This window comes from Copadichromis virginalis, linkage group LG10, assembly GCF_057382275.1.
Source record: "Copadichromis virginalis isolate Kocher_CV1m ecotype Utaka linkage group LG10, C_Virginalis_male_GT1.1, whole genome shotgun sequence".
Lineage (NCBI taxonomy): Eukaryota > Metazoa > Chordata > Actinopteri > Cichliformes > Cichlidae > Copadichromis > Copadichromis virginalis.
Window position 1 is genome coordinate 26,884,118 of NC_140627.1, and position 23,591 is coordinate 26,907,708.

General features: G+C 41.7%; 1 protein-coding gene and 1 long non-coding RNA gene across 2 annotated transcripts; one reads left to right on the forward strand and one right to left on the reverse strand.

Annotated features, from left to right (window-relative positions):
* The first annotated feature begins 838 nt into the window (after positions 1-838).
* Positions 839-21,825, forward strand: bckdk (branched chain ketoacid dehydrogenase kinase). Its single transcript, XM_085470916.1, has 11 exons — positions 839-1,259; positions 10,506-10,574; positions 10,673-10,783; positions 13,009-13,056; positions 14,499-14,618; positions 15,143-15,241; positions 16,564-16,637; positions 17,233-17,361; positions 18,200-18,289; positions 18,518-18,673; positions 18,904-21,825. The coding sequence occupies exons 1-11, from the start codon at positions 1,014-1,016 to the stop codon at positions 19,046-19,048; spliced, it is 1,287 nt and encodes a 428-aa protein (XP_085327042.1). The 5' UTR covers positions 839-1,013; the 3' UTR covers positions 19,049-21,825.
* LOC146700705 (uncharacterized) lies at positions 21,114-23,590 on the reverse strand. The gene is made up of 2 exons (XR_014922596.1): positions 23,523-23,590; positions 21,114-23,416 (listed from the first exon to the last, which is right to left on the reverse strand). It is a non-coding gene; the product is annotated as an uncharacterized LOC146700705 (long non-coding RNA).
* Position 23,591: the final 1 nt, after the last annotated feature.

Below are 23,591 nucleotides of genomic sequence, written 5' to 3' on the forward strand. Positions count from 1 at the left end.
TATTAACTCCTCACCCTATCTCTAAGCAAGAAGCGATCTACCGTTTGGAGGAAGCTATTTTCTGGGATCTATGTATCCTAAGATCCCAGGGTTGTCAGGGGGCTTTTGCCTTTGGTAGGGTCTCCCAAGGCAAATCCTGGATGAGGGTACCATGAAAGATAAAAAATAAAAAAAAATGAAGGGACCTGTTTACTCTGGATTAGGGTTAGGGGGTTAGGGTTACTGGAGTTGCACTCTTGGGCCGGGTCTGGGGAAGGAGCTTAAGGGACAGGGTCTTCTGTGGGCTCACCACATACAGGATCCCCAATGAGGATTGGGTTCAAAGTGTGTTGGGTGGCAGTAAAAGGCAAGAGGCTGGGCGGTTCAATCCGTGGTTCTTGGGGCGGATTATTGGGACATTCTCTATCATTATTTACATTTATTTAACAGGAAGTGAAACTTGTGGGATTTGCATTTTTCACTTCTTAACAGGCACACAGCAAACACTAACTGCAGGTCCCTGAACCACGTTTTGTTTTTTTCAACAAACAGGAAAAATCCTAAGTAGCAAAAGGCATTCTAATTAATGGTCCTGAGCTCGATTCTACCTGCATAAACGATTCACAAGTAACATACATGTTAAAATGTCCCCTTCAGCCTCAAGTCGGCCAATAAAACTTATGACTGGTGCAATTTCACAATCGGCTGTTCCTGCTTTGCCTCCAGTACAGTACAGTACAGAACAGTACATTGCGGGGGGGCTTTGCAGACTCTGGGCTCCGGGGTGTTGTTGATGCTGCTTCGCTCCGCCTCTGGTGGACTGATTGGCTGAGCTGTCATGTCGTTCCCCCAGCTCTCTTCCCCACTGGCCAATGCGCACAAAGCCCTCTCTGCACCCTCAACGCAACTGTATTCAGAGATACATGCCTTTGTGCTCTAGTACGACGCGACCCTAATGGCCTCGTAGCGACTGTGATATTCCGTGTTTGTATGAGAGCAGGGCAGCCCTGTTCGCACACACAGCTCATCTCCAGATGCGTCTGGCCCTGGCGGGTGTAGCGGCTGAGATGCTGAGCGGCGCAGCCAGCAGAGCTAGGCCGAGGCTCGGCACCTTCTTGCTGGCCCCCGCCACCAAAACAGTACCGCCGCTGGCAGGCACGGGGAGCCAGAGATTTCGGTCAACGTCCTCGATGCAGGGATATTCAGAGATGGCACGAGAGCGGTCGAAGACTGTCACGTCGTTTTATAACCAGTCTGCAATAGATTCTTCTGCAGAAAAGGTAATAAATGTGACGGGTTCCCGGTCTTTTCTCCTGAAAAGGTCTCAGAACTCTTGGGTAACTAAGCTAGCTGTAGCTAGCTGCGGCAGGGTTGTGCTACGTTCAGGGGCAGGTGGAAAAACAGTGACATGCTGCTACTTAAAAGAGCAGTGCTTTAGCCTTCAGAACTAATGTTTTGTCAGTTAGAAGCTTAAAAACGAATTCCTTCTATAAGAGGAATAAAGCTGTCACCTACATTGCAGTGTCTGTAGTTGTAATTTGTAATTTTCCTTTAATATTTCGGAGATTCCTCTAGCAAAAGAAAAGAGCGTGCTTTGTTCTGTTATTTTGTTGTTGTTGTTGTTTTAAGTCATATAGTGTATTGAATTATAATGGTCTATTTAATAATAATAATAATTCAGTAATAATGTAAAGCGGCTGACATGCCCGGTACCGAAGACCTGAACGCAACGCCCGGGTAAATTTATCTGCAGCCTGCTGAGCTTCTAGACAAATTATAACGTCGGTTCTTTGCTGTCGCTGATGTTTACCGGACCAGACGAGGTGCCAACGCAAAATTGTAATATTAGCTACACTATAGACATAAGACGATTGTCCAGTAACAGGAGACTTGATGGTGTAAAGTTTCAGCGATGGAGCTGAGCTGACGTTGCCCCAGTTAATGAGAAGCAAGTCTAACAATCTGTTCTGCCAATCTCTAAAATACTTTGCCTTAAAGTGAAATAAAAGAAAGAAAACACAACTCCTGAATGAATATCGCCATGTTAACTAGTATTATTATTATTATTGTTATTGTTACCAATAAAAATAGCATAGATGCTTTTCTTCCTCCTGGCTCAGTTTTGTTTTGTTTTTTTGGTCACATTCTTCAGTTTTTTTTCACTTACTTACTTACTCACTTACTGGAGTGAATATAAGAAGTACTCTTACAGCAAAAAAGAGGAAGGAATTGAAATATTGAAACAAAACACTACCCAACGACAACATTTTCACTTTACGGAAGACAAATGTTATTGTTTTGTACAGTGATATCGATGCGATGGCTTAATGTTTGCATCAGTATACATAATGTAATACGACCAATCCAGCAGATTGTTGTTTCCAGTGGGTCCTACACCCGCAGGTAGGACCCACTGGACCTACTGCAAACATTAGGACTGCACTGACATTACTTAGCATTTAGATCCTGGAGCAATGAGTAGTGTTTTTCCACTTGTACATTCTCCACTTGTGCATGTCGGTTTAGCACTGGAGTGTCAGTGTCCTTTTGGGGTAAACACAGCTAGAGCTTATAAAACTGATGCCTGTTTGACTTAGGTGTGCCTGTTAGGCTCCATTTATCCTGGGTTCTAACTTGAGATCTGTTCCCAGATCTGTAGACCATCACCAGGCATACAGCTGTGCATTCTGCTTGTATTTACACAATGCTTTTTACTTGTGCACCTGCAAATTGCATCTTACTGTGGGGTGTGAATGAATGTTATTGACTGGACCTGCAATTTAAAGATGCATTATTCTAACAGTTACTACAGTTTTTATGTTTTTTATCACACTGTAGTATGTTTGATTTAATCAGGCTACTGCAGTGATTCAACAGGAAATCCAAACCATGAACCATTTCTTTAGTGTTCTTGTCTTTCTAGCTAGCTCAGATTGTGCTACTGGCATCTCGCTGTGGCACCCTCGGATCCATTTTGGAGCTGATGCCACGACTTGCTCCAGCTGGTGAGCAGAGTTGGAGTGCTATAAAGTACTGGAGCACACCGTAACATTGCATGCATGCATGTGCACTGTTATAGTGCACATGCCTGTGGTTGGTGAAGTTGTGGCTCCGTTGTAAGGTTTTATAATGTGGCAAGTTTACATACATTAGTCAGTGATGACTGAGCACAGTATTAAATGTTAGACTTGCTTTACCACAGTGACTTACCTCCATCTTAGCCTCTGTAACTAATAGGGCTGGGCCATATTATACCGTTCACGGTAATACCGGTATAATGTTAGGCAACGATAGGAAAATGAAATATCGCGATAGAATGGGAGTAAAACGCGCATGCGCAGTGCCTTTGTTTTCATACGCACATGGCCGATTGTTGAGTGAAACAGATGATCCAGAATTGGTTTGTAAAAATGGTGCAACTTCCGTGATGTGGAACTGGTTTGGTGTTTGTCCGTCAGATACACAACAAAGCACATTTTTTTGCAGAACATGCAAGCGGCCGTTGTTATTGTCGTATTTGTCGGACTAAGATGCTCTTAAATCTGGGAGTAATCTGGGTCCTAAACTCCGTAAACCTTCAGGTCAAACAACACTGCAGCATCACTTAGAGTTAAAAACTGTCTAAATTCTTTCATCTTTAATAAAACGATCAGCATTGCTGCTTTACGAGGTGTAACTATAAAGTTTAACTTCCAGGCATCCATGAAAACAAAAGTTATTACATTTAACGGAGTTAGAAGTTAGCAGGAAGCTAGCGGAAGTTAGCTCGCTAGTTTCGCTAGTTACCTAAGCATGATATAGCATGTTCTGACTGAGAGATTTCTGAAAAAAATCAAACGTACAGTTCTGCTATCACTTGCAACATAAATGAAGACAGGAAACTAAACAGCAGTGACGTTTGTAGGGTTACTGAAGTTGGGCTAGCTGGTATATAATGATGTGCTACATGATCGCTAGCGACACAGCTATGTTAGCATAACATAAACAGTGAAGCTGGAGGACGAACACTAACACTTTTCCACTTATAAAAGTTAACGTGAAGGTTCTTCATGGTTAGAGACAAATGCAATCGCATGGCAGGATGCTGTAAACGGACCAAACTTCAGTCAGGAGAACAACTGAGATAATCCATCCACAATACGAGGTTAGTCATTAATATACTGCAACAAGATGGGAATAGAGCAGCTGCCAGAGAATTCAACATTAAGGAATCAATGGTACAGAAATGGAGGAAGCAAGAAGAATGAGTTTAATAAAGTTTGATTTATCTGACTGCTTTGTTTCGCTTAATGTGCCTTATAATCCCGTGCACCTTGTTGTAACTTTATGCAGTGTTGCTCCAACTGCCCGTGTAGCGTGGGTTGTGGTCAACAATAACTTTAGACCAAGCACAGAGGACTGAGACGAGGCTATGGTGGAGGTCTAGACTTTTACTCCATAAGCTCAGAACACATACAATAACACAGTACCACCTACTGGTGGGAGGTAGTAATAGCTGCTGCTTATTACAATATACCACATCCCTCTTTTCCGAGATAAAGATACTACCTCTTAACTCCAATATTTTGTAACATAAATGCACCTTTTAAATCGTAGGAACATTAACAATATTATATTCTTGAGACATTAAGTAGAGCACACCTCAGATTGCTTGTCACTTGAGCAATGCAAATACACATCAGTGTAGTGTTTTGAAACAGATGAACACATGACAGATTAGATAAGACATGTCAAAATGAACATATGAAACATGACATATTTTCTCTCTTTGCCAACAAGACAGTTATCTAGCTTGTACAGAACAACGCAGGTACAGGATAGAGTGACTTTAAGTTTCCCAATCACTTAGTCTCTATACCTGGCAGGGCGTATTATTGCTCGGCCACTGCATGTGTAACATGTGGGTGTGTTGTCCATACTTGCAGGACTAGAGTTTTGTGGGGTGTCATTTGCTGGTGGCTCCACTGGCTCTTGGGTGTGAACGGACAGTTCATCTGGGTCCATGGGTGTGTCCTTGAACAGACTTGGGTGTATTTTCCTCAGATGTCTCCTGTTCCTCCTGAGCACTTTACCATCTGGTGTTTGCACAGTGTAGGAGCGTGGTTCCTCTCGCCGATGAGTTACAACAGCTGGCTCCCAACCGCGCCTTGTTTGCATGTGCACAGTCTCGCCTGGGGTCAGAACAGGCAATGGTCTTGCGTGCTGATCATAGTGGCGTTTCCGCTTTGATTGCAACCTGCGCACTTTGTCGTGAATGTTCTGTGGGGTTGACTGCCTCAACACAGCACTGGTGCATGGCAGGGTGCTGCGGAGAACCCGTCCCATCAACATTTGTGCAGGTGACACACTAAGTCCTGTGACTGGAGTGTTCCTCAAAGACAACAGCACTAGATGTGGGTCTGTTCCAGTCCGTGCGGCTTTCTTAAGTGCATGTTTGACAGTCTTTATGGCTCGCTCCGCCATGCCATTCGAAGAAGGAAAGCCGGGACTGGAGAAAGTTAGGTTTATCTCCCAGGATGCTGCAAACGATCTCATCTCGTGGCTGGCGAATGGAACATGATCGCTCACTATCTCTTTGGGAATTCCGTGTCTTGCGAAGACTGATTTCATCTTCTGAATCACAGAGTGTGCCGTTTTGTCAGGTAAGTTAAGAACTTCTGGATATTTTGATAAATAATCCACTAACAAAAGATATGGATGATCGTTCAGTTCGAAGATGTCTGCTCCGATTTTCATCCATGGCAGCTCTGGAATCTGGTGTGGAATAAGCGGTTCAGCCTGGTTCTTTGGCTGCATTTGCTGGCATTGTTCACACTTTTCAAGCATGGTCTCTATGTCGCGTGACATGCCAGGCCAGTACAGCACTCTTCTTGCTTTGGCTTTTGTGCGCTGCACGCCTTGGTGGGCAAGGTGCAGCTTCTCCAGGATCACACGCCTGAAGCTTTGGGGTATTACGATCTTGTCCCCGATCATAATAATGTCATCGTGGAAACTGATATCGTGTCTCATAGGCCAGTAGCTGTGGAGTGTTTTGTCTAAACTCTTCCTTCTGGGCGGCCATCCGTTGAAGTGTCTTTCACGCACGGCTTGTAGTACGCTGTCTGCTGCCACTGCTTTTTTCAGGTCACACAATGTTTTCTCGCTCAATGCTGCTGTGGCCTCCAGAGCATACACAACTCTTTCATCATTTGCGTTTTCACTCACGTTTCCGTCGTCACTGGTAGTTGTGGCACGTGAGAGTGCATCGGCTATGAACATGTCTCTGCCGGGGGTGTATGTGACGGTGAGATCATATCTCTGTAGTTGCAGCAGCATTCCTTGTAGCCTCGCTGGTGCCTTGCATAGCGGTTTGCGCACTATCGCCTCCAGGGGTTTATGATCAGATTGCACTGTCACTGGTCTTCCATAGACATACTGGTGGAATCGTTTAGCGGCAAACACAATGGCTAGCAACTCTTTTTCTATTTGTGCATACCTTTTTTCTGTGTCTGTGAGTGCTCGTGACGCGTAACACACAGGTTGTCCGTCTTGTAATAGGCATGCGCCCAGCCCATCTTTTGAAGAATCGGCCTGCAGTGTTAGTGGTTTCTTGTGGTCATAAAATCTCAACACTGGAGCTTGTGTGAGCGTCGACTTGAGCGTCTGTAACGCTACTGTGTGATGTGGCTGCCACTGCCACACTGTGTCCTTCTTGAGTAGCTGTCTCAAAGGTGCTGTGAGCGATGCTTCATTTTGGATGTACTGTGCCAAAAACTTCGTCATTCCCAGCAGACGCTGAAGGCTTTGTTTGTCTTCTGGAGTCGGCATGTCGACAATAGCTTTGATCTTTGAAACATCTGCTTTCTGCCCTGCTGCTGTGATGATATGGCCCATGTATTTCACTGTGTCAACTTTGAACTGAATTTTGTCCTTGTTAAACTTCACGTTAGCTGCTCTTGCTTTCTCCATGACCTTCTGCAGGATTTCATCGTGTTCGTGCTCTGATGTAGCTGCAATTATCATATCATCTGCAATGATAAATACACCAGGAATGTTGCCGAAAGTCTCACAATTCTTTTGTTGAAAGACCTCGCTGGCTGATTTGATCCCGAATGGGAGTCGGAGGAAGCGATATCGGCCCCAAGGTGTATTGAAGGTACAGAGCTTTGATGACGGCTCGTCCAGCTTGATCTGCCAGTATCCATCTTTTTCATCCAATATGGTGAAGATGGATTTTCCTGCTAGCTTGCTGCGAACGTCCTCGTGTGTGGGAATGGAGTAGTGCTGGCGTTTAACTGCTTGGTTCAGATCACAAGGGTCCAAGCACACCCTTAGTGTTCCGTTCTTCTTCTGTGTGGCGACAAGACTGTTGACCCAATCTGTAGGCTCATTGACAGGCATTATGACATCTCTGTTTTGTAAGTCCTGTAGCATCTTCTTCAGCGCATCCATTATGGAGAGTGGCACGTTCCTGCATGCGTGAATCACAGGTGTTGCATTTGGGTCAATATGTATGTGGTGAAGTCCAGGGAACTCACCTAAGCCTGTGAACACATCAGCGTACATCTCCACAAGTTCTTCCGAGGTAGAAGGTGGTTTAGCACATTTGCGTCCGCACCTGTGTCTAGCTTGAAGGTGAGTGGTACGTCTCCGATTGTCACACTTTCATGCCATTTGCCAGTCTTGTGCTTGTCGCTGGATACCATGCCGATGTATAGTGAATCGCCATCAGTTTCAATGTTGTTAATAGTTTTTGTTTTCTTGAAGTGTCTACTCTTCTCTGCGCTAGCTCTGCACACTTTTGAGAAGTGGTTATTTTTCCCACACTTGTGACATGTTGCCCCATAGGCTGGACACTGTCGGAATGCGTGTTTGTTGCCGCATTTGTGACAAACTGTTTGTTTGTCGTTGCTCAGTTTGTTTTTACTGTGTCCTGATTTAATGTATCCTGGCATTTTTCTTAATGCGTCCACTGACGTGTCTTGGGCTGCAGTTATTGACTGCATGGCCTGAATCTGTGACTTGGCCACTTCTGCTGATCTGCATATTTCTATCGTCTTGCGCAGTGTGAGGTCGTTGCCACGAAGCAATCTCTCTTTTAGTCTTGCGTCACTTATGCTGAACACCAATTTATCCCTGATCATGTCGTCCTCATTGATCCCAAATTCACAACTTTTACTTCTCTGACGGAGTTCCGTGACATATCTGTCCACTGTTATATCCGCCGACATTGGGTATGACCAGAACTTGTGGCGTTCAAAAACAACGTTCTTTCGTGGACTACAGTATTCCTTAAACGTTTTCAAAATGTCCGCCATTGTCAGTGCGTCTCCGGTCGGGGTCACTGTGAGCGTGTTGTACACTTCAAGCGCTTCTTCGCCGATAGTGTGGAGAAGAATGGCTATTTTAACCTTTTCATCCTTCTCCAACGCACCCGTAGCAGTCCTATACAGTCCGAATCTTTGTTCCCATCTGCGCCAGGTCTCAGATAAATTGCCTGTGAGCAGTAGCGGTGATGGTGGCTTGAATTGCTCCATGCCGTTAGCAATGGCTACTGTTAGCTAATCTACGGCTAGCTTACTCACGTCGCGGTCCCTGTTCACACGGTCTTGCCGACTTCTGACACCATGTTGTAACTTTATGCAGTGTTGCTCCAACTGCCCGTGTAGCGTGGGTTGTGGTCAACAATAACTTTAGACCAAGCACAGAGGACTGAGACGAGGCTATGGTGGAGGTCTAGACTTTTACTCCATAAGCTCAGAACACATACAATAACACAGTACCACCTACTGGTGGGAGGTAGTAATAGCTGCTGCTTATTACAATATACCACACACCTTATGGTCCAAAAAATGCGTACTGCACACTGCAGTTTAATGTTGCAAAGCACCTCTTTTTAACTTCAGTGGATATTATACATGGTTATGCTCAGGACATGTCAGCCCATTTCTAGTGGAAATGCCTTTTGGTTAAACTTTCAGCAAGGAATTTGCATTTGTACTGTTACATTTTTATAAAGCTTTAATGTACATAAAAACCAGCTTCTTGTTTAAGTGAATATAAATGGAAGGTTGTCTTTTTGCGCTAGTAATGTTGTGGAGTTGTATTTTGTCTCGCATCAATTATATCGTCGGTTATATCGTTATCGCAAATTTTCAAATATATATCGTGATAAATATTTTTGGCCATATCGCCCTGCTCTAGTAACTATCACTGTCAGACACTGACTTTATCTGAGAGATATATATCTTCCCTGTCTTTCTATCGATAGTTTTTTCTTTAAATCTGATTATATTCTAATCGATATAGAGATGGAAAATAATTCTTGAAAACAAACGTATTCTTACAAGAAAGTCTAACAACGATGTCTAGGTGATGTTGAAGCTGTAATGCGCTGAACATGGTTCTCTGTTGGCAGTGCGTTAGCAGACAGGATAGCTAATTGTGGGCTGTGTGTAGAGAAGAGCGAAGTGCTAACATTTAATTGCATTTAAAACAATGAAGGGTGTCTGCTGCAGCCACCGTCTTTTCTTTCTAATGCATTTTGTTAAATTAAAACAATTATCAGAACTGTGATTTAACAGTCTTAAGGCTTTGTTTTAACAAATTGAGTCAACAAAATCTACAGGCCTAGTCAGTGATAACAGGTATCACGAAGCTGGTTATCAACTTTCTCTGCAGACCAGTTTTTCTGCTTCAGGCTCTGTGTGTGCAGATATGAAGGGAGTGTTTCATGTGTTCTTTCTATTATCTACAGCACCAAAATGGACCAAATGAGAACATAATAATACACTAAGCAAATGCATCATTGTTGCTGCAAGCACATCAAAATAGCAGTGCTGTTTTGTACATCCATATCCTGCCTTCGACATCGGTGCATGCTTTTGAAGGCTTGGCCTCACGAGAGGAAATAAAACACACAGTCATGCAGCGAGCGTATAACAAGCTGAGTTTTAGATGTTTCGCTCCGAGCACTTTTGCAGTTTTTTCAAAGTGCCCAGAGCTTTTAGTCTCAGGAACCTTTGTTTCACGACCAGGCAAATAAGTTCACAGACAAAAAAAAGTTGCTAATGTTTTTACATGTGTGACTTTTTAGAAATGTAGTGATTGGATAAAGACAGCTGTCTTTTCTGCTTTCACAGCTCCAGGTCTCTGTGTCTGGGTAGACTTAACCGCCATCAAACAATCACAAAGTAATGCTTTAGTTTTCTGAGTTACTGCAGTTTGGAAGGCCAGATTATGGACTTTCTGAATATAAATTATATACCGCAGTGAAAATGTTTCGTTATGTTTTGCGAACACTCAGCTCTGCTCGTCACCTGGACCAGAGTGTACAGCTAAGACAAGTATGGAGTGTCCTTCAGTGTCCCAGCTAAAAATCTGCATGAACTGCCTGAAGGACTTTATCTGTCACAGGCTAAACAGCCAGTCATTTATGTGGATAACAATCATGTGTGTTTTTACGGCTGCACACTCGAAACTAAAACACAATCTCAACCCTGCTGTTATGATTGTGTGTGTAATTTTATGTGCCGCTTTCTCCCTAGGCCTCTGTTCGACTGACTTTAGCAACCCTGTTGTATTCTGGGAAGTCTGCTGATGGACACCACATCTTGGTAAATATTTCAGCCGTGCTGGGATTTCTGTAAAGTGTAACAATAATGAGACTTCTGAGACTCTTCATTGTTATTTCTGTGTGTTTCTACGCTCACAGAGCAGTGCCAAGTACCTCCACAAGGAGCTGCCTGTACGAATCGCTCATCGCATCAAGGGTTTCCGTAGTTTGCCCTTCATTATTGGCTGCAACCCCACGATTCTGCAAGTGGTAAGCGCACAGCTCTCCAGACACACCCAAATACAGTTTACAGATTGCTGAGCTATACAGGAAGTGGGCCCTGTAACTGATTATATAAATAGAAAGTAACAATACTGCGCAGGAAAGTCTTGACAGAAAGCGCTCTTAAGATGCTCCCTGTCCACTCCCGTCAGAGTGGACAGGGAGGTATGGCTGTGCATTAAGAGGTACAGCAGGTTTATGGTTCAATACCAAGCTGAAATACGACTGCAAGAACTGAAAGGAGGGGTTTTATTTATACACATAATGGTGACATCAAACAACCTGTAGACTCTTTATGGGATATCCATATCCTGTAAAGATGGGTCATACCAGGAATGTTGTACCGTTCTGTTTTTTTATTAAAATAAAGAGCATCAATGGCTGACGCAGGAGCTGCAGCTTGTGATTTGAAAGCACATGTTTGTATTCAGGTTTGTAGTAAAACTGTCCTGGGTACTATTAATGCTGAACAATAAATGCAGGTTTTGTTTTCTGCCACCCAGATGTTGTTTTTCAGGAAGAGCATTGCATATTACCGCAACAAATTGCACATTTGACATTTTTAGGTGGAAGTTCCCATATTTGGACAAAGTGATGGGGTTTTAAGTTATCATCTGATTTTTTTTTTTTTTTTTTTTGGTTTTTTTTTTAGGAAGCTTGGTTTGCAATATGCATCATAAACATGCTTATAAACACATAAGTGGTGCTTAGTAACAGACAAATACACAAAACTGAAGCACAGGCTGCCTGGATGGTCATTATCAGAAAGCTTGTCTTATTATTTGTCATTTAAAAAAAAAACTTCAGAAGGCACCAACACTGCAAACACAGTGGAGAGGTTCAGTTCACTTATTTGAGTTAGCAGAGGTGAGCGCAGGCAGTAAGGTGTCAGCACACCTGTCAGTCTAAGCTGCCGTGCCCTTAACGGTTAGCTTCAACAGTATCCAAATGTAGGAAGCAGAAAAAAGTCCCACAAAACCTTTTATTTTCTGGATGCTTTCCGGGGCTGTTTAGTTGGTCATTTTAACACAGGAGTCTATGGAGATTGATCCACTTTCAGAAACAACCTCATGTGGCCATTCGAGGAGCCTTTTGGCACTTAATTGTGGTTTGTTTTCCTGCCACTTTCCACTTTCCTGCCAGCTGTCGCAACTACTTTGGAATGATTTTCTGGCACCAAATGCAAAATATTTTGAAACAATGCAATTTCTCAGATTTGGTAATATTTGCCATTGTACTATTTTTAAATCATAAATAGGGTTTAAATGACATCGAAAACACTGTTTTATTTAAGTTTCTGACAGTCTTCCAAACTTTTTGCAGGCAAGGTTGTTTTTGATTAACTGTAACGACATCAGTGCCACACCCTGTCCAGTAAATAATTTTGATACTGTTATTTCACACATGACTTAGGCCTGTCATATCAATAACTCATACTTAATGACTATGCTGTCATTCTCTACTTTCCTAATTTTTCATGGGAAATGTTTCTTCCAGCAGAAACTGTCCACATCAGCAGGATTCTGATCTTGCAGGGCTGTTTAGTTTTTCAGATGCAATTTCAGACAGAGGTCAGGTTTAAAGCTCCTTTATACATAGATCTCAAAAACTTAACCAGAAAAATACGCATGTGTCTGGATATAACAGACTCTTTGACACCAAAAGAATTGTTGTTGTCATTGTTCCCGCTGAGCCTTTAATTCCCCTGCAAGCACTTTGAGTATTTCGCTGCCTCTGCATGTCTCGTTGCTGGTGAACTTTCACCCAGATTCCTTCCTTTTCTGGTATCACGGAACCACTCTGTGTCGATTACATAAAGCAAAAGCTCCTTTTCTGTGCCACTACTTGTGACGTCGGAGTGACTGTACCTTCACTGTTTAGCTCTTTGATCAGAAGTGAAATAATTGCTGGAACTGATTTTAACTCTCCAACTTTTGCACATCAAGATGATCAGATGGATTTTAATAAGCCAGTCTAGTCATTTATGCAGAATTCTGATTCAGAGAAATTGCTCAACTCTGCAAGTAACAGAAAACTCATCCCACTGATGCTTGGAGAAAGTTGCCACGTGTAAGCCTCACATGGACTTGTCAGTAACACAGTGAGGCCCAGTCAGGGGGGACAGTGCTTGTGGTGTGATGTTTTCTGGCTGAGTGAACGATCACAGAGAAACCGGTCTAACCATAGCCCGCATCTCTCTTCTTTTCTCACAGCATGAACTGTATATCAGAGCCTATCACATGCTCAGTGACTTTCCAGAGGTGAGTGCCCGACCCACTCAAACACGAACAGTAAACACACACGCGCACAAACACGGGTCACAAGTTCAAGTTTTATTTCTCAGGGAGTGGGTTTGCTCATGAGCAAAAACAGGAAGTGTGAACCTTTTTCCTGTCGAGACGTGTGATGAATCTGCCCGCAGCCGCTTTAGGATTGGCTCATTTGAGTAGTAAACAAGCCGTGACTCTGTTATTAAAACTAATGAAACATTAGCCGTATGCATTGTTCGAGTCAATAAAAATCTGTTTCTCGCCAATCATTCTGTTTGGCATTGAAAGGTCGTAGAGGGAAGGTTAGTGGATAACTCTTCTCTGCTATCGAGTTTAGGATTTGTAGCTTTTCTACGACACTGATTATTGTTTGTATTTATTTGTGTACTGTCAGGGCTATAACACGTGTTCCATCACAGTCATCCTTGCTTGCTAGATGTAATGCATTTCCTGGGTTATCAGTGCCAAATTGTCTCACTGACTGCTGCATGCAGTAGCAAAGTGATCATTGTGTTCTGTTCTTTTTAGGTCTGGACAAAGCAGACGAGTACACCCAGTTGCTCAGTGTGTTCGCACATGTATGATTGGAGATTTCAAACTGGCTGAACGTGTTTTCCTCTGTGTTAATGTAAACACTAAAATCTGATAAGTAACCCTAACATTGTCAGGTTAAGAAAAAACAACACCTATTTCAGTGCCTATAAAGGTGTGTGCCTTCTTTATGGAGCGTTGCAACACTGCACTGTGCTGAGACTTTGAGACTCCTCTTGTTCTCTTGTATAAACACATTTCTAAAGAGATGAGGCAGATGCAAGGTTAGCTAAAAATAAAAGGTCCCTAGATTTAAGAGGAAACTACAGAGACAAAGGATCAGATAATGTGACTCTGGGTTGGAGTCACCTATACTACAATAGCTCTCAGGGGAAATCATAGTGTCTAAAAACATCTCTGTGCTACAGAGGCAGGTCACACTCACCCGGCTTTTATCTGTATGCCTGAAACCTGCTTTGCTTTTACATTTGAATTCTCTCATTGGTGGCTTTAAAATGACAGCGGTTTGCACAGAATTGCTCGACTGATTCTCAGTCACTGGTCCTGTGCATTCTTTATTTATTTCTCAATACACCATTTATGGATTTAAACAACCGTTAATGTGAAGCTCTAGTCGTGAAAGAAACGGACAATTTCATAAATGGAAGCAGCGTTTCTGTGAAAGAAGAAAAAAAAAATCTCTGTGCAGTAGAAGTGTTGAGTATGAGGCTGTTGCTGCACTGAAGCTGACTCTATCAGTGCAGCAGGTAAACATGAAGCATTGAGTCATTCAAGCCAGAATAAATATAAAATCCAAAATAATTAAAAGGCTCTTCTTAGAGCAGGCTGTTTCTTTAAACGTCGGGTTTGTCGGGTTTAGTGTGAAGCATCTCTGTTTGCAGATCAAGGATCAGGACGTGGAGGCTCGTTTCTGCAAACTAGTGCGGCAGCTGCTGGACGACCACAAGGATGTGGTCACAATGCTGGCACAGGGCTTCAGGGAGTGTCGCAGACACATCCAGGTACAGAGATACTAAGACTGACCTGATTCACCATTTGCTGGAAATGACTCCTTACTAAAACAACTTACTCTCGGTCTGCACAGGTTAGGTTATTAATGTCAGTTTGTTTGTTATTCAGTTTAATTAAACACTATTTTATTATTTGGAAAGACTATTTAAGGCTTTCTCAGCTAACAATGATGTGTTTTCTTAAGAAAGCTGCTGATCTGCCTTTAACTCTTTACTCCTTAAAGCTTTCAGGGAGTCACTCTTGAGGCTGTTTATGTCATATTTCAGGCCTGCTTACAGAACTAAATTACTGGGGCTGCATTAGAAGTTAGTGAGGGCGGTCTTTGCATTTGCAGCTACACAGGAAAAACCTGGAAACTTTTCTAATGGTCATTAAATCACATCTTTATGTCAGAACCTTTATGGGAGGTAGAGCTAAAATAAAACATTTGCTGTGATTCACCAAAAGCTGTTAGAGTTGATAAGTTAGTTTCAACTGTGAAGTTTCAGTTGCTTTTTTTTATTTGCTGTCACAGGATGAGATGGTCATCCGCAACTTCCTGGATACAACGCTGTGCTCTCGTTTGGGAATACGAATGCTGGCCACGCACCATCTCGCCCTTCATGAAGATAATGTACGTGCAACTGTTATTCAAAGGATTTGAAAACCTCTGAACGGTGACGGTTACCCAGAGCAAATCATGCGGTAACTGTTAAGGGGAAAGGTGATAGTTGTCCAGCTTTTCTGCAAACATGGGATTAATGTTGGGTTGGGACCAGTGTTGGTCAAGTTACTAGAAAAAGTAATCAGTAACTAATTACCGATTACTTTCCCAAAAAAGTAATCCCGTTACTTTACTGATTACTTATTTTCAAAAGTAAATAATTACTTAGGTACTTAGTTACTTTTTAAAAACACAATTTACAACCTGAATAGGTGATAAAGCGATAGATCTTTCAGCCCAATTCTACTTTTATCTGCATAATCCATCATACAAAATGTAATCAAATGGAAAAGTCTCTTTTTTAAAACTTGTTTAATCAGTTTTAATCTTTTAACTTTATGCATCAAGCAAAAATTTAATTATATGCAACATTCTCTGACTGGAAGAAATTTGTTTAACATTTAAACCTATTTTCTGCACATTCCAGCACATAAATTTTTTTTTTTTTTGTGTGTTTACACTCAGTCTTTCAAATAGATGCAAGTAAAACACAGCAGAAAATAAATAACATCAAAGACTAGCGGTCCTGTTGCTCTATTTTCACCTGTAAAGCAGGAGTAGGGTAGGCGGAGGTTTACCCTGGTGCAGGTGTGCCGCGGTCAGTTGAAGAATCCGCGAGTTTCTCTGTGAGTTTCCCATTACGTCGTTGCGCACTCGGTGCTTGCTTGGAAGTTTAGGGGTTTTTTTTTCTCTGTAAAAAGAAGTTTTCTTCCCACGCACAACGGACGCTAATGTTTTTGTCACTTTTTATGGAATCAAACTCAAAGCAAGGTCAGTACTTCCACGCTTTAAACGCTGCACGCTCATACTCTCTCCGGCACTCAATATATGATCCATTGTTGATCTGCACACAGCTGTTGTCACGGACTCGCTTACGTCACTGTCATGAGACATTCTCGCAAAAAAAATCACGGTTTTAGTAACGCAGTAACGCAGCGTTCCTACGGGAAAGTAACGGTAATCTAATTACCGTTTTTGCAATAGTAATCCCTTACTTTACTCGTTACCTGAAAAAAAGTAATCAGATTACAGTAACGCGTTACTGCCCATCTCTGGTTGGGACAACAGGATCCTGTCAAATAGAAGTTGCTGGTTTCATGGTGTTTACCTTCAGCTACAAGGAAGCATAAAATACGTCATGTTTGTTTTGGCAGCTGGCTATTTAAGTAAACGCTATTGTGTAATTAAACCAACCGTTGTTTTTTTCGTTGTTGTTTTTTTGTTCATTCCAGTCTGATTTTGTTGGGATCATATGCAGACGTCTCTCACCCAAAAAGATCATCGAGAAGTGGGTGGATTTTGCCAGGTGAGTGTTTGGTACGGCTTAGTTTATCTCACCTTTCGGTGACTTTGTCGCTGTGCTGACCGAGGCAAACCAGAGTTCATCAGATAACCTTTCAGAAATGGCATGTGGAGCTGTGAATGGGCTCTCATTCTTGTTTGTCTTTGGTAATCTAATCAAGTGACCTTTTATAGACTTGTTTTAACCAAGTTCAAAGGAAGTTTGCAAAGAAACAATCAGAGATACAGCGTGTTCTCTGTCGTTACAGTTTAACATTTGTATGAATGAAATTGGACTTCCATTTAATGAACTGTATGAACTGTAATTGTCATCCAGCAGCATTAGTAGGTCCACTGCTTTGGTTTCTAATCCCACGCAGACAAAACTAACACCTTTCCCATAACTGTGAGGTTTACTTAGTGCTTTGTCCATGGTAACACCCTACACTACGTGTGGCTCCTCCTCCTTTTTTTTAATCAGGTAAAAAAGTCATTAATATTTTTTAGAAAAGTGTCATGAAACAGTTTCATTTCAGTCGTTGTGTGGAGGCAGAGAATTTGTATATATTTTTGACCTTGTAGTCTTCAATATTATGAGAAATGTTCTTGGTGTTTGATAGACGTCTCTGCGAGCACCAGTACGGTAACTCGCCCAGGGTGAGGATCAACGGACACGTAGCAGCTCGCTTCCCGTTCATCCCTCTGCCTCTGGATTACATCCTGCCAGAGCTCCTCAAGAACGCCATGAGGTAAACTAACCACTCACTCACCCACGGAGATGTCCACTGACCTCAAATCAGCTTGTGTTAAATAAAGTTATATTGAATGATTTGGCTGGGGTTTTTTTTTTTTGTCTGACAGTGAAAAATTATGTGAATCAGTAAAATAATAGATGAGCAATAATGTGATGGCAATAAAGGATCATTGAGGGAGAGCAGTGAAGATTTTAGTTGGTGCTGTTTGACTGGTGTGAGTGAGCCCTGGAGCTGGCTTAATGTTGGCACCAGTGTAGCTGTTGCTAATGGTTTCCAGGGCAACAGCGGGAGAGAAGGGGTGCAGTTTGGAAAATGACTGGCTCTTTTGATGTAGCTTTTAACGAGTGTAGAGAATGTTGTTGATTTCAGCTTGGACATAGAAGCCAAGTCCAAGTCGGTGTGCACACAGGTCCTTTTTAAAAAAATTTTACTGGGCTATTGGACCAGCATTTAGAAAGATTATTGTGTGTCATCCACCTGGAAAAATTGAGATTTTCATGTGTCACAACAGTGGCTCTGGCACAATTTAATTTAGTATTATGCACAAGAAGAACAGGTTTGCAACAGAATCTTCACTGTTCGCTCAAAAGCCTGAAAAAGTATGTAGTTTAGACTACACATCTGCTTTTTAGCACACAACTTAAATTTAAAAGTGGATTGCATCAGTTAATCAATTAAATGAGCTGAATACTTGCTCTTGCCTCCTCTGATTGACAGACTGTAGAAAAACAAAAGTATTATTAAAAAGATTTTTTTTTTTTTTTTTTTGCATAGTGGATTGTTATTAAATGGGAGTACAGTTGTCACATCGATCTTCAATTTGCATCTTCAGGGCCACCATGGAGAGCCATCTGGACACCCCATACAATCTCCCCGATGTGGTTGTCACCATCGCTAATAACGACATAGATTTTGTCATCAGGTGAGTGCCAGAATTGTAATCCAGGTGTGTCCTGAGCCTCTGAGCAGGTTTACCTGTCCAGGCATGATGACCAAATACCCAAACCAGCCCAGTTGATTTCTTTTAACGTGTAGGACCAATAATTTGTACTTCCTTTGCAAATCTGTGCGCTCCTCACTGCTGCAGGGGAGACTTCCTGTAACAGAAGGTATCGTTACAAGTTTTTGTTGCCATTTCTTTCTAATTCAGGATCTCGGATCGCGGCGGCGGTATCCCTCACAATATCATAGACAAGGTGATGGACTACCACTTCAGCACAGCTGAGGAGAGTGCACAGGATCCCCGCATGAGCAACCTCTTCAACAACATCACCAACAGTGGGAATCAGTCTAACCCTATGCATGGGTAAGCTCTTTACTGATGCACTTCTGTTTGTGTCAGAGATAAGAGAGGAGTATTGATTTTATCCAGTCTCGATGATTCCAGTAGGCTTCTTTATGAGCCAGTATAAGCTCTGATGGCTGCCTGTATTTACCTGCAGCTTAATGTTTCACCTACAGTAAATCACTTTCAGCCTGGTGTGATTCTGTCACTTCACGTAATCACCTTAAACCTGTTGCCTGTGTGTTGTACAGGTTTGGCTTCGGCCTACCCACGTCTAGGGCCTATGCGGAGTACCTCGGTGGCTCTCTGTCTATTCAGTCTATGCAGGGCATTGGCACTGATGTTTATCTGCGTCTGCGCCATATTGATGGCAAAGGAGAGAGCTTCAGGGTGTAACGTTCCCCACGTCAGTAATCCATGTAGACGCCAGCCAGGAAATCAGGCCGTGCAGGAGTGCAGAGGGTTTCCCACGACGAAGGCTGGTGAGGACAAGGACGAAAAGTGTTTTTCAGAAAGCTCCTAAATTCACTAACCCACTACTTGTTCTTTAGTTTGTCTTTTTGCCTTAGACTGATTATAAGCTATGTTACCTGTCAAGGTGATGATTTCTGTTGTTTTTCCTTTTGTGTTCTTTTTGTTTTGTACCCTGTGGCATGTTGTATTGAAGTTTGAGGGGCGGGGCGGGTAATGAACTTTGAATGTGTAGGTTATCGGGACAAACTGTGCATGTTAATTGATATTATTGATGACGATGATTATGAGAGACAGAGGAAAGCAAGAAAGAAGAGCTTCAGTTTTAAAGAAGTTCATGATGAAGTTGCATATCTAATAGCCTCAAAGTAGAAATTTCGATGATAAATGTTTCAAGTGGAACTATTGAGACACTCCAGCAGCCCTGTCAAAATCTCCTCAAAGTTATCAATGCTGCTCATGTGTTAAATTACCAAATCCTCCCAGCGTGTCATTGACTGCAAGGGGAAACGTTGGTAGAAGCAGTATACATGCTTCGCTTAATTATCCTCTTCTTAAAGCTCATGCGCTCTCCTCAAACACCGCTTTCTTCTTCTGTTGTACAGCTGTGGCTCTTAAAAACAGAAGAAACTGCCAAAAACACCAAATGCTCATTAACACATTTCTGTCTTCTGTTCTGATGAGCGTCTTTGTCGAGCAGCGTCTTTGCAGAGCTTTTGAACGGGGAAGTCGACCGAGATGTTCAGCTGCCTTACGCGTGACACTAGTCCTTTAACTGCATGCTGAGTTCTTTTGTTTTCTTTGTGGTACTTACCTTTATTGGGTCACACAGACGCACACCATGTCAGAACGTTTCACTAGTAATGAATAGGTTTCCTGTTGTAATGCTCAGTGCAGATCATAGCAGGCTTTAACATTGTAACAACTTTCAAAGTAACAATATACCAGAGAAGTATTGTCTGATATACGCTTCTTTATTCGTTATTTGACTGTTTTCTCACAGTTTTTCTTTAGGAAGGTGTATATTTTCTTTTTAAAACAAGGCTTTGCAGAAGGTCCCATTTAATTTCACAGCATCAGTAGACAAAGGAGTTTCTCCACCGTTAGCCAAGTTTGCTGGTCTTCTATTAGGTATAGATCACTGCTTGATTATGTCATTATTGTGAATGGCCAAACTTGTAAGTAGGACACACTTTATGTGTGTGTATAGTCAGTGTGATTGTCAATTTGGTGGATGAAAAAGTAGCACCAGTACCCTACAGGTGGGTTCAAAGCTTCCGGCTTCCTCCCACAGTCTAAAGGTGTACATGTTAGGGTGATTGGTGACACAAAATTGTCCGTCTCTCTGTGTTTGCCCTGCGATAGGCTGGGGCTCCAGAAAATAGATGCATAGATGGACCGATGAAAAACAGAATGTGTTTGAGAAAATAATGAGATAACCATGTTGTGATCTCAATATTTGTACAAGAAAATCACAGCAGCATCTGTACGGACACTGTTGGGAGTAGAGAAAAAAAATCGAGCAGAGTCAGGTGTTGAAAAAGTTGCAATATATGAGTTAACACAAACACTCCTTGCAGTTTGTTGAACATTCCCCAGTGGGTCTCAGCTCCAACAGATCAATCAGAAAGCTACACCTCTTCTGTTTGATCCGTGGGCTTGTTATTGCATTAACCTTTTTTGTTTCATTTGAAAGGGCATTAGAAATCTTAGGATGTTATCTGCAAGATGTAACATCTCTAAATTTTTAAAATCCGTCAGGTTTTTGTTTGTTTGTTTGTTTGTTTGAAGTTGTGTGACATATTATTCTACAGCTGAATGCATATTACTTGTATAGACTATGAACTGGTTAGAAACAAAATGACAAAGATCTTTAAAAAGTTGAGTACAGAAAGCTTCATTTCTTCTTTCCCTGATTTTACATACAAATTAGTTCAAATGCCATTTTAAACCTGTGAGACATTGTGAACGTATTCTTTTGCCTTCAGAATCTATTTAATTTTGTAAAGGCTGGTATTTATTTTGACATTTTGTGAAGCAAAAACAGCCCCCTATGATTAACTGTTTAAAGGTCAGAGAGGGTATACTGTCTGTACCTGTATTCTTGATGAAGCCTTCTACATGTTTTTATTACTGATTTGACAGTCTTGAAGTTCTTGTATATACTTTAGCGTATACACGTTAAGGCGAGGGAGCATAAACAATCATAGCTTCAAAAAATGCAGGTGAACATTTGAGGTTTGTATCTCCTTTTGGAAATATTACTGTAAAGAGCATTTTGAGGATTCCTCCTATTAAAAAAAAAATGCTGAGAGTGGTTTTGCACATTTTGAATTTCACTGCCAGGCTGTAGCTTTTCATAAACATAAAATGTGCACTGTATGCCCCCTGTAGGCCACAAAAGAGAAGGGCAGACTGAAAAATACTGTTCATGGAGAGAATATCAAGTGATTTTTTTTTTCCAAGGAAGAAGAGGACATGGTGAATACAAGTTAATTTAATTGTCTAGAATTCAGATTAATTTTGCATTTTAAAATGAGGATCAGAAAAAAGTTCATTTAGAAATGATCTCCAGTACAATACCAAAATATTCAAGTCATGTTACTGAGAAAGTGTGCTTTTTTTTTTTTTTTTTTTCTCTGACTGAAATTAGTTTCTCCCACATTTTCTGTAGATATTAAATTTCACTTTGTTGGAACTGAGAGTGAGCTTGATTTTTATTCGTTCGTTATTTTACAAATGGTCTCACCTTACCGTGTTAGGTAGGGTGAGAAGCTTGACGAGGAGTTTGGCATAGAGACGACATTTCTGTGCATTAAAAGGTGCTTTTGTAAGGGTTCCTAGGTGAGGTATTTAGGGGATGTCATATTGAGGCAGTGCTGGAGAGACTGTATCTTTTGGCTGGCTTGGGAACACATGGGGTCACCCTGGAAGAGCGGGAGGAGGTGGCTGAGGAGAGGGTCTACTGCCCCCGCAACCCGGGCCTGGACAAGTGGCACAGAATGAATATATGGGTGTTTTGTTTTTGTGTTTTTTTTTTTGTTTTTTTTTTATTTTATAGCTGACACAACTAATGGACGTATGTGACTGTTTAAAGCCACCATCAGTGCTCCTTTAGTTTATCAATGCTAAATCACAAACTATAGGTGAGTCAGTGTTCCCTGTGTATAAATGGTTAAAGAGTGGAGTCATAAAGAAAAATTATTTTTTTTTTGTTAGCTAGACATTTGCAACATATAAGTCAAGGCAGAATACACAAAGTCTCAAAGGTAACATATTTACATACACAGAATTATGTATACATCTATAGGGTTTATAGGCCTATATTTAGCCCTAGATTGACAACAAAGTAAGGAATGTCACACAACATTCTTGTGTACTAGCCAAATATGTGGATTGTTAACATACCTTTGTGTGCTTAGTCACTCTGGGTTTTAGTTTCTTTTATCCACATTGCTGGTGCCGCATTGGAGTAGAGTGCAGTACCAAGACCAGAGAAGAAAAGATGTTCAGATGGTTAATGCCAGAGGAATACAAACTCTAAGAGTGAAAAGAATAGTAAAGAATTTATAGGGTGTACATTAGACATGGGGATTTTTATTTTTTTTTAATAGTAAGTATTGACCTCATAGAAGCTAAAATTACCTCAACCTGACAAATTAAAGCTGTGAACTGGCACATATGCATTTAACATTAGTGCTATAAACAGGTTATGTGTAAACGCGAGTAAAATCTTCAGTAAAGTCTAAACTGCAAACTCAAAATGGTTATTTGAGATGCTCTTAAGTATACCTTAGTGAAACCAATCACTGCAATCCTGGTATATGGAAGAGCAATGGAAACGTGCAAAAAAGAACTTGGTGTGTGTGTGTGTGTGTGTGTGTGTGTGTGTGAGAGATTCTGCAGATAAGTGCTTGGCAGTGATGTGTATGAAGTGTGTGGTGTCATTCCTGTCACTGTGTGTTCAGGAGTGTGATGTCTTGGGGGAATAAACTGTTCCGGCCAGGTGGGCACCAAGGACTTTGGTGGTCTTGACGCCCTCCACAGAGGATCCACCGATGTTAAGTGGACAGTGATCTCTCTGTGCTCTCAATCATCTCCTTTGTTTTGTCAACATTCAGAGACAGGTTGTTGATTCTACACCAGTCCGTTAGCTGCTGCACCTCCTCTGTATGCTGACACAGTCGTGTCATCGGCGAACTTGATGTGGTTTGAACTGTGCATTGCTGCATTGCTGCACAGTTGTCTGTGGAGCAGTAAAGAAAAACACCTGATGGAAGTCGGTGATTTTTCCTAGTGGAAAAAGAGATGTAAACAGAAAATAAAAAATGACCTAAAAATTGAACTCTGTGCTACACCACAGGTAATATGTACTGCAAACTATGAATGATTGCTCTACCTGAAGGTCCTTTCTGAAAGGGTGTTCTATAACTAAGCAAATATGGACGATCTGATTTCCTCGTGTCAG

Coding starts and splice junctions, on each gene's coding strand:
- bckdk (XM_085470916.1), top strand. CDS start 1,014: ATGCGTCTGGCCCTGGCGGGTGTAGCGGCTGAGATGCTGAGCGGCGCA. Junction 14,619..15,142: donor AGTGTCGCAGACACATCCAG/GTACAGAGATAC, acceptor TTGCTGTCACAG/GATGAGATGGTCATCCGCAA. Junction 18,290..18,517: donor GACATAGATTTTGTCATCAG/GTGAGTGCCAGA, acceptor TTTCTAATTCAG/GATCTCGGATCGCGGCGGCG.